Source organism: Myxine glutinosa, chromosome 8 (genome assembly GCF_964187855.1).
Source record: "Myxine glutinosa chromosome 8, kmMyxGlut1.1, whole genome shotgun sequence".
NCBI lineage: Eukaryota > Metazoa > Chordata > Myxini > Myxiniformes > Myxinidae > Myxine > Myxine glutinosa.
In genome coordinates this window covers 169029857-169045927 of record NC_136268.1, presented here as the reverse complement: position 1 = coordinate 169045927, position 16071 = coordinate 169029857, and the positions used below count along the sequence as shown (strand labels likewise).

General features: G+C 46.0%; 1 protein-coding gene across 1 annotated transcript in view; it reads left to right on the top strand.

Moving 5' to 3' along the window:
* Positions 1–16071, top strand: part of BICC1 (BicC family RNA binding protein 1) — a 564931-nt gene that overhangs the window by 409710 nt on the left and 139150 nt on the right. The window contains 1 exon segment of the mRNA XM_078784015.1: positions 833–1083. Coding sequence (XP_078640141.1) covers positions 833–1083 — 251 coding nt within the window.

Genomic DNA, 16071 nt, shown 5'->3' with positions numbered 1-16071 from the left:
GCGCACCCATGGTGAAATTTTGTGTCAATTGGACCAACGGTTTCCGAGAAAATGAATTTTAAAAATGCAGACACACGCCACACTTCATACGCAACCGAATGCCTAACTCTGCTTTAAGCTTCGTGGGCGCGCATGGTAAAAATAACGTCTTTCAAGTTAAACCTTTGGGGTTGTCGTTTTGATGTACTTTATGCGTGCATATGTATGAATAGATTACCGTAACAACTTAATGTGTGTGTGTGTGTATTCATTAAGCATAACATATCATTATCTTTGCTAAACTTCCCCCTCCTTTCTCTTTCCCCCCCTCCCCCACCCTCTATATCTCCCCTCTCTTCTCTTCCCCTTCCCCTCTCTGTGTCTCCACCCACACCTCTCTGTCTTTCCCGTCCCTCTCTTTCATCCTCACCCCTCCTCCTCCCTTCTTTCCTCCCCCACCCACCATTACCCTCCTTCCCCTCTTCCTCCCCTTTCACCCCCTACCCCACCCCTCCTCTGTCTCCCTTCCCTCAGCCCCTCTCTCCTCATATTCCTGTCACAAAGTGACTCTGCGTTGCCTGAGTACTTTTGCTAACTAACACACACACACACACACACACACACACACACACACACACACACACACACACACACACACACACACACACACACACACACAGCATGATTCTGGTTTTTTTTATTGTAGATTATATCCAGTTGCAGTAAAAGGAACTTGAGAATTAAGTATAATGTAAGTGTGGAATTCGAAGATGATTTGTATGCAACAGTTTGCCCTCCCCCTACCCACCTGTCCATTCATACCTGGTTATGCACTGGTTTATTTTATTCTCAGCTTTGATGCTCCCTCCAGCTTCCCAATCTATCTACACCAATTTTCACTTGGCGAGTGGTTTCCAGCACATCCCAACCTCTATGTCTCCTCATACACCATCACCACCACCTGGTTTGGCATTTCCCACAGTCCACAAAGTGCCAACCCCTTCAGAAGTGCAATCCCATGGTGAAACAGCCACACTGCTAACCTCGGCCTCCAAGTCTGTCACATGTGCCTCAGCTGCCATTGCACAGCCCGCTGGTCTGCTGGTGTGTTTTCGTCTTACTTTTCTAATACTTTACTCAATCAAAAATAATGTGTTCACATTGTTATTGTTCATCATCACAATCAATTTCCTGGACTTCCATAAACAAAAGCATGACGGATTTTAATTAGCAAAAGTCAATAATCCAGGTGGAATGTTCTTGACCAAGTTGCTAAACAACAGTTGTGGAGACTATCATACAAATTGTACTCTTGATCACCCCTTTAAACAAATCCACAAAACATAAATGACTGCTGATACAATATCAAAGGTGTGTGTGTGTGTGAGTGTGTGTGTGTGTGTGTGTGTGTGTGTGTCTGTGTGTGTGTGTTGTTACAGCCTGAAGCACACCAAGCCAAGCCTTCAAACACACTGTCTTTATTTATGGATTATGTTACGGATTCGTCACTTCCGTTGTGGTGGTTTGCATCCACTGTAAATATTTCCGATTCCATGTATTATTATTGTTATCATTTAAAGGGAATAGATATTTCTCGTTTCAAAAGTTAAAAGTTAATGTTAAAAGAAATAGGAAACCGGATCGGGAACCAGACGACAAACCGGAAGAAGACGAGGAGAAAGGAGGCGGAGCGAGTGAAGTCGGAGAAGAAGCGAGTCGTTTCTTCGTCCTGAGCGAACGTTGTCGAGCAAGAGTCACGAGTGAACTTTGGGTTTCCTGGAAAGGGATTCCTGTGATAGGGTTGTTATCGCTGTGACTGATCAACCTGCGTGTCAGGTTTGGCATTGGATTCCGAGGAATCATCGTTGTGTCATTACGTCTCAAGTACGAGCCGTCGGCCATTTTGACTCGCGCGCTTTGCTCATCGTGAAAGGTCTTTGCTTCGCTTCAGCCGTTTTCACCATTCAGACGTCTATCTGGGATGTGAGTGTATATAAATATGAATATGAATATCTATCTGGGATGTGTGTGTGCAACGCGAATTTTGAAGACAAACTGAGGTTCGCCGATTTGGAGCGGTAAAACATTCATACCCGAGGGGGTGAATTTCCCAGTCGCCTTGAGTGCGCCTTTTCGCAGGTGTTGGCCGCGTGACCCTTTTCTGCCGCTTTGGCCGCGTACGCCTTTGTGCAGTTTTGGCGGAATGACTGGGCCTGTCATCTGAATGGGATTCGTGTTTGGATTCGACATCTTTTTGACGATCGCTGGAGGGGATCAACTTGAGCTCGAAGACGGGAATATAGTGACATTGGGAAATGTTCTTTTTTCACTCACTTGGAGCACAGTGAGTTACCTGATATTAGCTGATGGTACCATCATAAGATATATGTTGATTGTACTTTTGATTGCTATCATTGTTGTACTGTTATTCTTGTGTGATTTTTAATACAATAGTTGTTTGATAGTAACAATTGGTGTGGTTTCACCATTGATTTTTGACACAGAATAACACATTTTCCTACCGTGACTCCTCTCGGGGCTCGGAGGTACATCGCGACCAGGGGGTCGGGGAGGAGCACGTAACAGAAATTGGGGCCTCGTCCAATTGACTCGGGGGCTCGAAATTGCGTCTTCATTCGGGATAGAATCCCCTAGCATTCCCAAAATTCCCAAATTTGGAATTTTTTCCGAACATTCCCAAAATTTTCAAAAAAAAAAAAAAGGAACATTTTTGTGTGAAGGTTAACAGGTGTTAACTGATAGTCACCATGGTGTTTGACGCAGAACAGTTAGCGGCGTTCCCTAGTGAGGCACAGTTCCAAGCGTTAAAAAAATCGGAACTCTTCGTATTGGCCAGACATTTTAACTTGGAGGTCCGAGTTAATATGAAGAAACCAGAGATGCAGACATTGGTGATAGAATCTCTGGTGGGACAGGGCACATGGACAGAGGTAGCCTTGGATTGGTTACCAGAGGAAAAAGAAAATGTGGAGCTCCGGAAAATGGAGATGCAATTGCAGAGCCAAGAAAGGTTAAAAGCAGAGGAAAGGAAAGCAGAAGAAAGAAGAGCAGGGGAAAGAACAGAGGAAAGGAGAGCTGCAAGTGAACTCGAGGAGAGAAGAACAGAGGAAAGGAGAGCTGAAAGACAACTCGTGGAAAAAAGAGTAGAACAGGAACGAGAACTCGAGGAAAAACGAGCAGAGGAAAGAAGAGCCGAAAGGGAGTTAAAAGAACGTGAGATGGAGTGTCAGAGGGAAATTAAACTCAAGGAACTGGAATTAATGAGAGAACGGGGAGAGGTAGCATCCATGCCGGCTACTTCGACAACTAGTCGGAACACTTGGGATGTTGGTAAACATGTGAGACTGGTTCCACCCTTCAATGAAAAAGAAGTAGCCAAGTTTTTTTTACACTTTGAGAAAGTGGCTGAAATGCTAAAATGGCCTGTGGGGTCCTGGACTATGTTAGTGCAAAGTGTTTTGGTGGGTAAAGCTCAAGAAATATTTTCGGCTTTACCGAATGACCAATGTACAGATTATGAGGAAGTGAAGAAAGCCATTCTCAAAGCCTATGAATTGGTCCCTGAAGCTTACCGGCAAAAATTGCGGAATGCCAGGAAGAGGGAGAGTGAGACCCATGTGGAGTTTGCCAGAATGAAGGAAACCATGTTTTATCAGTGGTGTGATTCGAAGGGGATTGGGAAAGTCTTCCAACTGTTGTGACAATTGATCTTGGTGGAGGAATTCAAGCAGAGTGTCCACGAGCACATTAAAGTACATCTGGAGGAAAAGAAGGTACCAGAGTTGTATGAGGCAGCAACCGTGGCAGATGACTATGCCTTGACACACAGGGTGGGGTTCCACAAACCGAACTTCCCGCCTAGAGTTCGCCAAGGGAGTTACGGTACATCCGGTGCGGAGAACGAAGATTCATGGGGGAGGCCTACAGATGACTATGAGGACAGATCTGATACCGCGACTCTTAGGGATCAGAAGTCTACAGTTCCAAGACAGACTTATCTTCCAGGGGGCTCGAGGCAGACCACGAGTTTTTCCTCCGGGCCTACTTGCGCTTTTTGCAAGAAACCTGGACACTTGATGTCCCAATGTTATGCCCTGGAAAGGAAAAATCAGGAGCGGAGTCAGACTAGTACAACTCCGAATGCATTGGCAAATGTGAGAAATCGTCCTTGGAGAACAGTGCCTTGTGAAGGTTCCCATGCCAAAGTTACGGAATCACAGAAAAAACCTTGTTCAAGAGTGTTACAAACCTGTTATTTCAGAGGGGTTTGTATCACTGGATGGAGACGTGACTAACCAGAGACCTGTTAGGGTATTGAGGGACACAGGAGCACATCAATCTTTGATGCTTGAAGGCATTTTGCCATTGTCAGAGAAGACGGCAACTGGTGTTTGTGTTCGTTTACAGGAGGTTGGTGGCTATGTTAGAGCCCCAGTTCATGTCATCCATTTGCAGTCTGATTTGGTGTCAGGACCGGTCACCATAGGTTTACAAGCCACTCTTCCTGTAGGAGGAATATCTTTTGTTATCGGGAATGATTTGGCCGGTGGTCAAGTCTCTGGTAACCCGATGTTTGTTGAAAAGCCTAGCATGGAAAATAACACTGCACAGATAGAGCAGAGGATTCCGGGTATCTTTCCCTCCTGTGCCGCGAATCGTGCTATGGGTAGGAAGCGCTCTGAAGAGAAGAGGAAGGTACTGACGTCACGCTTTGCACCGGCACGTCTTGTCAGGTACCCAAAAACTAAGAGTCAGCACACACAAGTCATGGATGGAGGCAATGTTGGCAAGCTCTTTGTAGGTGAACTGAACTTCAAAACAAGGGAAGTTGTTCTGGACTCTATCTTCGGCCAATATGGACCACTCTTGGAAGTGCTGCTGATAAAAGATAGGGAGACGCAAAAGTCAAGAGGGTTTGGCTTTGTCACGTTTGAAAACACAAAGGACGCCAAAGATGCAGAAAAGAATTTGAATGGCAAGGATTTGGATGGTCGGACCATAACAGTAGGGAAGGCAGGCCATGGGCGTCGAAGGGGCCACGGTGGAAGAAAACGTGGAGGTAGTTTCAGGGGTGGCTATGGCTCCCGGGGTGGGAGTAGTAGTTTTGGTGGTGACCGCAGTCGAGATTATTATGGAGGCTCCCAGAGTTACGGCAGCTCCCGCAGGGATGATTTTCAGGGTAGTGGCCGAGAAGGAGACCGCTATTCCCGTGACTACAGCGACAAGCGCCACAACCATGATTATTGTGAAAGTTAGGAAGAGTTTGAAGCACTGAATGCTGCGGAGCAGACGAGCCAAGATTCCTATATGGATTAACCGTGAACTCCACGTTCCTAAAGGCGTCCATGTAGTGAATACTCCAGGCCTCACCACCCAACCACCATGAAACCTGGCTCTCAGCTCAGCCTCCCTAAAAAAATGCTATAGATTTGCTTCACTTTGGATTTTTGATCACAACCCCTTAACCTTCATTCACCTTAACCTTCATTCAAAAAAAATGAAAAATAAAAATCAGAGGTTGATAAGATGGAGTTTGGCTTTGCAGGACTTCAACTTGGAGATTGAGCATGTAAAGGGCAGGGACAATGTCGTGGCGGATGCTTTGTCCAGAGTGAACTAACTTTGGAGATCTCTGTAGGTTGTGTGAAGTTTTGTTGCTCTATTTTTGGGAAATATTGATTATCGTTGCTCATGGGAATTGATGATTTGGGTGTGAGTTTACTTTTGTTTGTTGGGACAATTTTGCCTACAAAGAAAGTTTTCACTATGTTCAAACTTTCTTTCTTGAGGGGGGGAATTGTTACGGATTTGTCATTCCGTTGTGGTGGTTTGCATCCACAGTAAATATTTCCGATTCCATGTATTATTATTGTTGTCATTTAAAGGGAATAGATATTTCTCGTTTCAAAAGTTAAAAGTTAATGTTAAAAGAAACAGGATACCCGGATCGGGAACCGGACAACAAACCGGAAGAAGACGAGGAGAAAGGAGGCGGAGCGAGTGAAGTCGGAGAAGAAGCGAGTCGTTTCTTCGTCCTGAGCGAACGTTGTCGAGCAAGAGTCACGAGTGAACTTTGGGTTTCCTGGAAAGGGATTCCTGCGATAGGGTTGTTATCGCTGTGACTGATCAACCTGCGTGTCAGGTTTGGCGTTGGATTCCGAGGAATCATCGGTGTCATTACGTCTCAAGTACGAGCCGTCGGCCATTTTGACTCGCGGGCTTTGCTCATCGCGAAAGGTCTTTGCTTCGCGTCAGCCATTTTCACCATTCAGACGTCTATCTGGGATGTGTGTGTGCAACGCGAATTTTGAAGACAAACCTGAGGTTCGCTGATTTGGAGCGGTAAAACATTCATACCCGAGGGGGTGAATTTCACAGTCGCCTTGAGTGCGCCTTTTCGCAGCTGTTGGCCACGTGACCCTTTTCTGCCGCTTTGGCCGCGTACGCCTTTGTGCAGTTTTGGCGGCGTGACTGGGCCTGTCATCTGAACGGGATTCGGGTTTGGATTCGACATCTTTCTGACGATCGCTGGAGGGGATCAACTTGAGCTCGAAGACGGGAATATAGTGACATTGGGGAATATTCTTTTTTCACTCATTTGGAGCACAGTGAGTTACCTGATATTAGCTGATGGTACCATCATAAGATATATGTTGATTGTAATTTTCATTGCTATCATTGTTGTACTGTTATTCTTGTGTGATTTTTAATACAATATTTGTTTGTTAGTAACAATTGGTGTGGTTTCACCATTGATTTTTGACACAGAATAACACATTTTTCTGGCGTGACTCCTCTCGGGGCTCGGAGGTACACCGCGGCCAGGGGGTGGGGGAGAAGCACGTAACAATTATCACACGAAAATCTCTTCCCACACATAAAACCAAGAAGGGAGAAAAACGGGAAAACCCCGAATAGGCCAGTCCAAGAGTAGGCAGGTCCAAGAGTAGGCAGGTCCAAGAGTAGGCCGGTCCAAGAGTAGGCCGGTCCAAGAGTAGGCCGGTCCAAGAGTAGGCCGGTCCAAGAGTAGGCCGGTCCAAGAGTAGGCCGGTCCAAGAGTAGGCCGGTCCAAGAGTAGGCCGGTCCAAGAGTAGGCCGGTCCAAGAGTAGGCCGGTCCAAGAGTAGGCCGGTCCAAGAGTAGGCCGGTCCAAGAGTAGGCCGGTCCAAGAGTAGGCCGGTCCAAGAGTAGGCCGGTCCAAGAGTAGGCCGGTCCAAGAGTAGGCAGGTCCAAGAGTAGGCAGGTCCAAGAGTAGGCCGGTCCAAGAGTAGGCCGGTCCAGAGAGTAGGCAGGTCCACGAGTAGGCAGGTCCAAGAGTAGGCCCAGGGCAGGCCCAGTAGTAGGCCCCAAGGCAGGCCCAACAGTAGGCCCCAGGGCAGGCCCAGTAGTAGGCCCCAAGGCAGGCCCAACAGTAGGCCCCAGGGCAGGCCCAGTAGTAGGCCCCACGGCAGGCCCAGTAGTAGGCCCCACGGCAGGCCCAGTAGTAGGCCCCACGGCAGGCCCAGTAGTAGGCCCCAAGGCAGGCCCAACAGTAGGCCCCAGGGCAGGCCCAGTGGTAGGCCCCAGTGCAGGCCCAACAGTAGGCCCCAGGGCAGGCCCAACAGTAGGCCCCAGGGCAGGCCCAACACGAGAGGGTAGGAGTAGGCAAGTCCACGAGTAGGCCCCAAGGCAGGCCCAACAGTAGGCCCCAGGGCAGGCCCAACACGAGAGGGTAGGAGTAGGCAAGTCCACGAGTAGGCCCCAAGGCAGGCCCAACAGTAGTGGGCAGCAAGAGTTTGATCAACGTTACCCTTCAGGTAGAGAGATTGCAGCTGGACACTCTGCAACCCCCGAAAAAGCACTCTGCCACAAGCCCTCCTCCAAAATGGCCACTCACTCCTCTGAATCACCTTCCTGGCCCCTCCCCTGCCCCACAGCCAATCATAGGCTTTATACACATGGACCAAACCACTTGGTCTAACTCACAGGGGGGTGTGGGGGGAAGGAAGAAGAAAAGGTCACAAACCGTAACACCTCCCCCCCTTAAAGAAGAAAACTTTACCCCAAGAAAAATTTTCTTTTACAAAGGCAGGATAAACAGTGCAAGCATAAACTTAACCCAGCATAAACAGTGCAATTAACAAACAGCCATCTCTCCTTTGTGACATTTACAGGCATCATAGCTGATATGCAGGGGCATGAAAAAAATAAATATCTTAAGCTCGAGATAGAGCATCTGCAATGACATTATCTCGACCCGAAATATGTACAATTTTCAAGGGGTACGGTTGTACTAAAAGCCCCCATCGGTTCCCTATCAGGTGCTTGTAGAGCAACGCTGTCTAATTCACGAGGGTCTATATCTTGATGCTTTATATGACCTACCAACTGGCCGGCCGAGGTCAGCCTCACGCTCATAGTACCTTTTAAGCATATTAACATGGCACACCCGGTGGGGTTTCCATCTGTCATGGGTCCGCACCACGTAGTTCACCTCACTCAGCTTTTTTTCGACCAAGTAGGGACCACTAAACTTCGCCAATAGTGGCTCCCCAGGCAGAGGTAGTGAAACTAGCACTTTGTCTCCAGGCCTAAAATTATGAGCTGTCGTATTCAGGTCAAAACGGGCCTTCATTACTCGCTGAGATACTTTCAAATGTTCCTTGGCGACATTGCAGGCGGTGGTAAGCATTTCCCGGAAAGTACCTACATAGTCCCGAAGGTTAGGGTTCTCCGTCTCTTCGAGGAATCTCTTTTTCACTACTAGTCAGGTTCATTATGTTCAGATTTATAATTTCGTTCTTTTTTTGTGGAGATTAGCAAACCTATACATTTTTGGAAAGCTTATAGCACCAGGAATCCGAAAAACCATGTTTCCATTTGCGCAAATTTTTCTTTGGCGGCCATATTGGATTTTCAAAATGGCCACCATCGGAAACCTATTTTTCGCGATATCTCAACATCCGAACCACCTAGAGTGCTGATTCCAACACCTATACCCACATTTTTGGGGATGAGGAATCACATGAAGCCATCTAAAATAATCTACACCTACCCTGGGATACCAGGTGGCAGCCTACAGCGGATTTTCAAGATGGCCACTTTCAGGAAACATGTTTTTTTCTGAATATGTATACCACATTGAGTGATGTTTCGCCTCAGTACAGTCATAGTCATAAATGGGATCATTTCAACATGTTCAGTTCATGTACATGGAAAGTCATTATATCAGACCTAATAGTTCATTTAAAATAAACCTCATGAAGCTCACAATTACTTACCTGTTGTCGTTTTATATATTTGCAGGTCTTGAGAGAAGATGAGTGAAGTTACGACTCAGCCCACACAGTGGCAGCACTGCATAATTTGTCAAACCGCTTCAGCAAAATATGGAACGCTTGTCCAGCAGCCCAAACCGGACTCGTTTGAACACTTGCTACAAACCCTTAATGATAGAGCAGCCTACCATGATGGAAAATATGTTAAAATTCACAGTCGCTTAAAGGATGAAACAAGTGAAAGTCTGCAATTCAATAATGCAGTTTGGCATCGTATCTGTTATTCAAATGCAACCAACAAAGAGAAGGTACAACGTGCCAAAGATCGCCATCAATATCACATTTCAGCCGGCTCCTACACAGAGAAAAAACGTGGACAAAAGCGAAAAAGCACAGAACTGGACGAACCATCAACTTCCACCACCAGTCCGTTTACACGTTCTGCAACAGCTCCATTCATTAAGGAACATTGCTTTTTCTGCCAGGAAGATAACGAGCAAAAATTGTACACATTGAGAACAGAAAACGGTGGGAAAGCATTACACGATGCTGTGGAGCTGTCTGGAAATCTCACCCTGCAAACTAGGTTAAACACATCCATCTCACCCACTGATGCACATGCAATCGATGTTCAATACCACAAGTCATGTTGGACAACAAATGTATTCCATGTGTTACGTACCAAGGATAACAAGGGAACAACAGAGAGAGGTCATCCGTTTCAAACATCATGTTTGATTGAGTTGATTAGCCTTGTCGACTGTCAAACTCAGAATAAACAATACTTATCCATGGCACATATTGAAACAACATACATCAACTTGCTTGGTGGCACAGATGCATTGGCGCACCACTTCCCTGCATATAGTAGACACTGGCTCAAGGAGAGAATTCTTCTAGAACTACCACACGTAACGTCTGTTAGGCAAAAGGACAGGAGAAAACCTTCTGTTCTTTACTCCCCAGATGCATGCGAATCCGATATGGTTCAGTCTGCCATGATAGAAAGTGAAGTAGACGATCTGAATATTATCTATAAAGCAGCAAAGGCATTGCGCAGAATTATCAAGAACTTCCACCAACAGGAAAACTCATCCGATGCTATACAGGTCACTAGCAGCACAGATGATGTTCCAGCAGCACTCCACGCAATGATCAGATGGGTTATGGTGGGGCCAACAGAAACACTAGAAACTGAAAAACGAACCACTCACGTTAACAGAGAAGTACTCACTGTTAGTCAGATGCTATTGGGTGGATTCAAATCTGACAAGCAAGTGAACTATAGGCCCAAAACTGATTCTGCGACCTTCCGATCAACCAAATCACAAGAAACTCCACAGTCTCTAGGATTAGCCTTGGCAGTTCACCATGACACAAGAAACAAGAAACTCCTGGAAAGTCTCTGCTCTCAAGGTTACTGTGTCTCGTACAGTCGTGTTATGCACCTCGAAACAGCCCTAGCAAATGCCATTGTGGAAAACACCCTGAAGTTCCAAGGACTTTATGTTCCTCCATTTTTGAAGAAGGGAACTTTTGTGTTTTTTGCAGCTGATAACACAGACTTTGCTGAAGACAGCGTGGATGGCAAAGGGACAACCCATGGAACAATCATTGCTGTTTATCAAAAACGTGACACTCAAGGAGAAACATTGGCGCCACAACTGAGCATAGCTGACACTACCAGTTTGTCAGTGACCCCGTACCAGGTTCCTATGCTTCATTGTGACAAGCCGGTGCCGAAAACCATAAAGAGAACAGACACATTCCACATCAGCAAGGATGGTATATCACCAGCGTATCACCTTACACATCTAGGATGGTTGGTTGCTTCTATGATCACCAGAATGCAGAAATCAAACAGCACATATATACCTGGTTGGGCAGGATACCACTCATTGCTGTCGGGTAGTCACAGTTTGACACAAGTCGGAGTCTTACCCCTTCTACCTGAAGTAGCACACGAGTGGTCGACTCTTCTGACCGTCATCTCTCAGACAACTCAGCTAAAGAACTTAGTTGTTGGTACAAGCCACCCTACAGTCATTTCCTGGGATATGGCCCTCTATGAAAAGGTGATAAGGCTGCTGGATGCAAGGCCAGACCTGAAAGGTACCGTTGTACCTCGGCTTGGCGAGCTACATGTGGTCATGGCTGCTTTGAGAGCCCTGGGTACTTCCATTGAGAACTCAGGTATTGATGACGCGTGGATAGAGGCCGACCTCTACGGACCTTCAACAACAAGGCAGATCCTGAGATGTTCGCATTACAAACGCACTCTCCGTGCTCATATTTATTCATATATAGCACTTTATGAAATGGCGCTGGACCTGTTCTTCAAAGATTATCCACAGTTGAAAGCCGTTTGCTCAGATATGTCAGAAGAAATAGACGAGGCATGTTCAGAAAAGGACAAGTTCACCAAAGCCACAAGTGTGAAAGAAGCCAACACAAAACTGTTGAATGTCATCACTACAGCTGATGTTGTGAACATATTCAAGACTTGGGAAACAGAACAATCCAAAAAAGCCATGTTCAAGTCCTTGATGAATTACCTGCATCGAGTGGAGACAATTCTGTTCTTTGTGGAAGCTTCTCGGGACGCAGATCTCAAACTCCACCTCGAATCTGGTGAGGCACTCAGCAAGCTATTTTTCTCCATGGATCGTATCAAATACAAACGTCTTTGGCCGCGATACATAGCAGATATGTATGACCTGAGGAAGACGCATCCGGCCACATACAGGGAACTCGAGAATGGAAATATCTCAGTAACGAAATCTAGCATCCCCTTTGTATCAATCGGTGCAGACCACGCTTGTGAACAGGAAAACAGAGCAATGAAGGTTCATTCTGGACTTCCAGGCATCTCCAATAATGCCAATGCAAGGCAGAGATTCTTTATGGCCTCTCCAGAATTGTCACGGCTGACCAGAGAATTCAAAGATCAGTTCGACACCAAAACAGACAAAGTGACAGAACACCACGAACTTAGTCCGAGGGCAGTGAATCTGAACAATACAGCGGTTGAAAAGATCAAGGCTGCTATCATGAGTCATGGCAATCCATTTACCACAGAAGGAAATAGCATATACAACTTGATCACACATGCCTATGTCCCAGAGGAGCACACGTCACAAATCCTGAATATCGACAACATTGGTCAACACTTGTACGAAGAGTATGTTGACGAAAGAATCAACGGAACAGTCAGCTTATTTGCACCCGTGAAAAAAGAAAACAACACGATGTACTTGTCTGGTGTGAAGAGGACCAAGATCATGCTCAGGGACAAGTCAGTCGACTTGAAGGAAACAAAAGACTTGTATGGAAGGCTGATGATATTGACAAAATCAAGCCGTGATGTTGACCAGAAAGACGCAATAGGCAACTACGAATTCACCCTTACACCTCGTGCCTTGTTCGCACCAAACGGTGACCTGCTTCCTTGCCTTGACAAGTCAAAGTTAATCCATCTCCTTGTGAAACATGGAGACTTAGCTCCGGGTGACTTAGCTCCGACCTCAAGTCCTCAAGCTCAAGTCCATAACTTTGCAGCTATGAAAATAGCAGTAGTCGACGCCATGGTTCTTGTACAGAAATTGTCGACAAAACCAGCTGCAACAGTAACCGTTGAAGATCTCAGTGTCAGCTTTAATACCAGATTGATGTCACTGACAAGACATTTTGACAAAGTTATCCTCGTGTTTGATACTTACAAGGCCGATTCGTTGAAGCAAAGCACAAGACAAAAAAGACGAGGGGGGCACAATCCAGTCCAGTACCAAGTGAAGGACAATACCAAGATCCAACACATCACCATGAAGCGGTTCTTGCCACACGCTCAGACAAAGTCAGATTTGGCAGAATATCTGGCTGAGAAAACGTTGGAGTACAACAGAGATGCCTCCAAGCTGATAATTATATGTGCAGCAGGAAAGGCCAAGAGTAACAAAGGCGTGCATTTTGAAGACAATAATCATGAGGAGGCAGACACTCTGATGATTCACCAAGCAGTGCTGGCAACTCGCCGCAATCCCAACGCAGAACAGCTTACCTTCTTCTCTCCTGATACGGATGTCCTGGTCTTGGTCATAGCTAACTATGATGTTCTGCTCAAAAACACTGCTGTCTCCCTTGTGTCGGGCCTTGTGCAAGTACAACCAATCTGGAACAATCTTGGCGTCGAAAAGGCCAAGGCATTGCCAGCATTCCACACATTCACAGGAGCAGACAATACTGGACGGTTTTCGCGAATAGGCAAAACAACATGGTTTGAAGCTTTCGTCAGAGCCGATAGTTACGTGATACAGGCCATGAGAATGCTCGGTGATGCTGCAGATGTGACCGCAGATCAGATGTCCAACTTGGCAAGATTTGTATGTGCAGTGTACGTACCAAAGGGAATATGTATCAACAGCATTCTGGAGTTGCGCTGGTACCTCTTCTGTAAACACATGACTGAAAGTCACAAGTTACCTCCAACGCTAGGGGCTCTAAATCAGCATGTTGATCGTGTACATCTTCAGGCAAGGGTATGGGCTCAGGCTACTATCGCACATCAAGTGTTCCTGGATCCACAGCAACATGGCTACTTCAAGGACAACGATGGGGAATTGAAACCACTAATGACAGATGTACCACCAGCACCGAAAGCAATACTTGAGATGGTCAGATGTCAGTGCAAAGGAGACTGCTCATCGAGACGGTGTTCGTGCCGTGCCAATGACTTGGCATGCACAGACTTGTGTTTGTGCAGCTCCGAATGTGAAAACGACGATGACTGTCAACCTGTTCTCTGCTCTGACGACAGTGATGAGGACATTTGAAAACCTATGAGGACAAAATGTTGATGAATGTGGACAAAGATAAAATTTCATCTATGGGAAATATTCTATGTTCAAATAAAAGTAATTATTACATGTATAATTATGGATTGTATAGCCTCATCTCTATATACTTACCTCTTGAATACATAAATCACCTGTTTAGGATATATGAGGGATGTGGTTTCATAATTATGATCCGTGTGCCACAATGTAGCGAAACATCACTCAATGTGGTATACATATTCAGAAAAAAACATGTTTCCTGAAAGTGGCCATCTTGAAAATCCGCTGTAGGCTGCCACCTGGTATCCCAGGGTAGGTGTAGATTATTTTAGATGGCTTCATGTGATTCCTCATCCCCAAAAATGTGGGTATAGGTGTTGGAATCAGCACTCTAGGTGGTTCGGATGTTGAGATATCGCGAAAAATAGGTTTCCGATGGTGGCCATTTTGAAAATCCAATATGGCCGCCAAAGAAAAATTTGCGCAAATGGAAACATGGTTTTTCGGATTCCTGGTGCTATCAGCTTTCCAAAAATGTATAGTTTTGCTAATCTCCACAAAAAAAGAACGAAATTACATAACAAACCTGACTATACTGGGGAAACACAAACCCTATTGCCAGCCAAATCATTTCCTAAAAGGAAACTAATACCCTCTATGGGGAGAGTGGGGACTATTGCTACCATCAGGGGTCATGTGACCAAATCAGACTTCAAGTTCACCCTATGTAAGGGGACTGAGACATAACGACCTGCAATGCCCTGGATTAAGGCACTCGCTTTCCCTGAACTACTCAAAGTCAATGGTAAAACGTTAGACAACATCAACGACTGGGCGGCCCCAGTATCCCTCAAAATAACGACGGACGTGACTTACCCACCCAAGACACTTAGCCCTTGGACACATAAGGTTTATAACGGTCCTGTCCAGGGCTAGTAAAGTCAGCAGTATCCTCAGATTTAACTGAAAGGGCACAATCATGGTGACTGTCCACTTTGGTTCGAACAAATGCAATAGGTCGAATGGAGTCTCCCTGCTTCTCCTCCCTTTGCAATTTCCAACAATTCAACTTCAGATGTCCCCTCTGTTTACAGTAATAACACGTGGGGGCCGGTCCCCGGCGAGATGCCTGACTCGACCACTCAAACTGTCTACCCAGAGACGGCCGCACCAATGGACCCCTATGGTCTGTCCACTTCCCCTCTGACCGGTCCTCACTAACCCCCTTCTTGTTATCCCAGATAGTACCGTAATGAGGAAAACCAAGGCCTCTCTTATGGGTAAGTTCATAATCATCTGCACCAACAGCAGCTTTTTTCAACTCACCAACCTTATGATCCACAAGGTGTGTCCTAATGTCCAAGGGGATACTGTTCCTAAATTCTTCCATCAAGATAACCTCCCTTAGATTACCATAGGTCCTATCCACTTGTAGAGAACGATACCACTGATCACAACTCATTTCCTTCTCCCTCGCAAATTCAACAAATGTCTGCCCAGCCTGTCTTTTTAAGGTTCGGAACTTCTGCCGGTATGCTTTCGGAACTTGCTCATAGGCTGACAACACGGCCTTTTTAACAGCCTCATAATTCTCTGACTGATCCTCCGACAGAGCTGAATACACTTCCTGGGCTCTCCCGATAAACCCACTTTGTAGTATCAGGGTCCAGTATTGTACGGGCCACTGAAGACGTTTTGCTATCTTTTCAAAAGACAGAAAAAACGTTTCCACCTCCTCCTCGTTAAACTTGGGAACAAGCCTAATGTTCCGAGCCACATCAAAGGAACGGGGGAGATCATTTTGACCCCCACCTGAATCGATGGAAACCGGTTGGGCCTGTCCCACATGAATTTCTAATTTTCTTACCTCAAACTCTCGTTGTCGTTCTTCTTTTTCTCTTTCAAACTCTCTTTGCTTTTCTTCCTTTTCTCTTTCAAACTCTCTTTCCCTTTCTTCCTTTTCTCTTTCAAACTCTCTTTCCC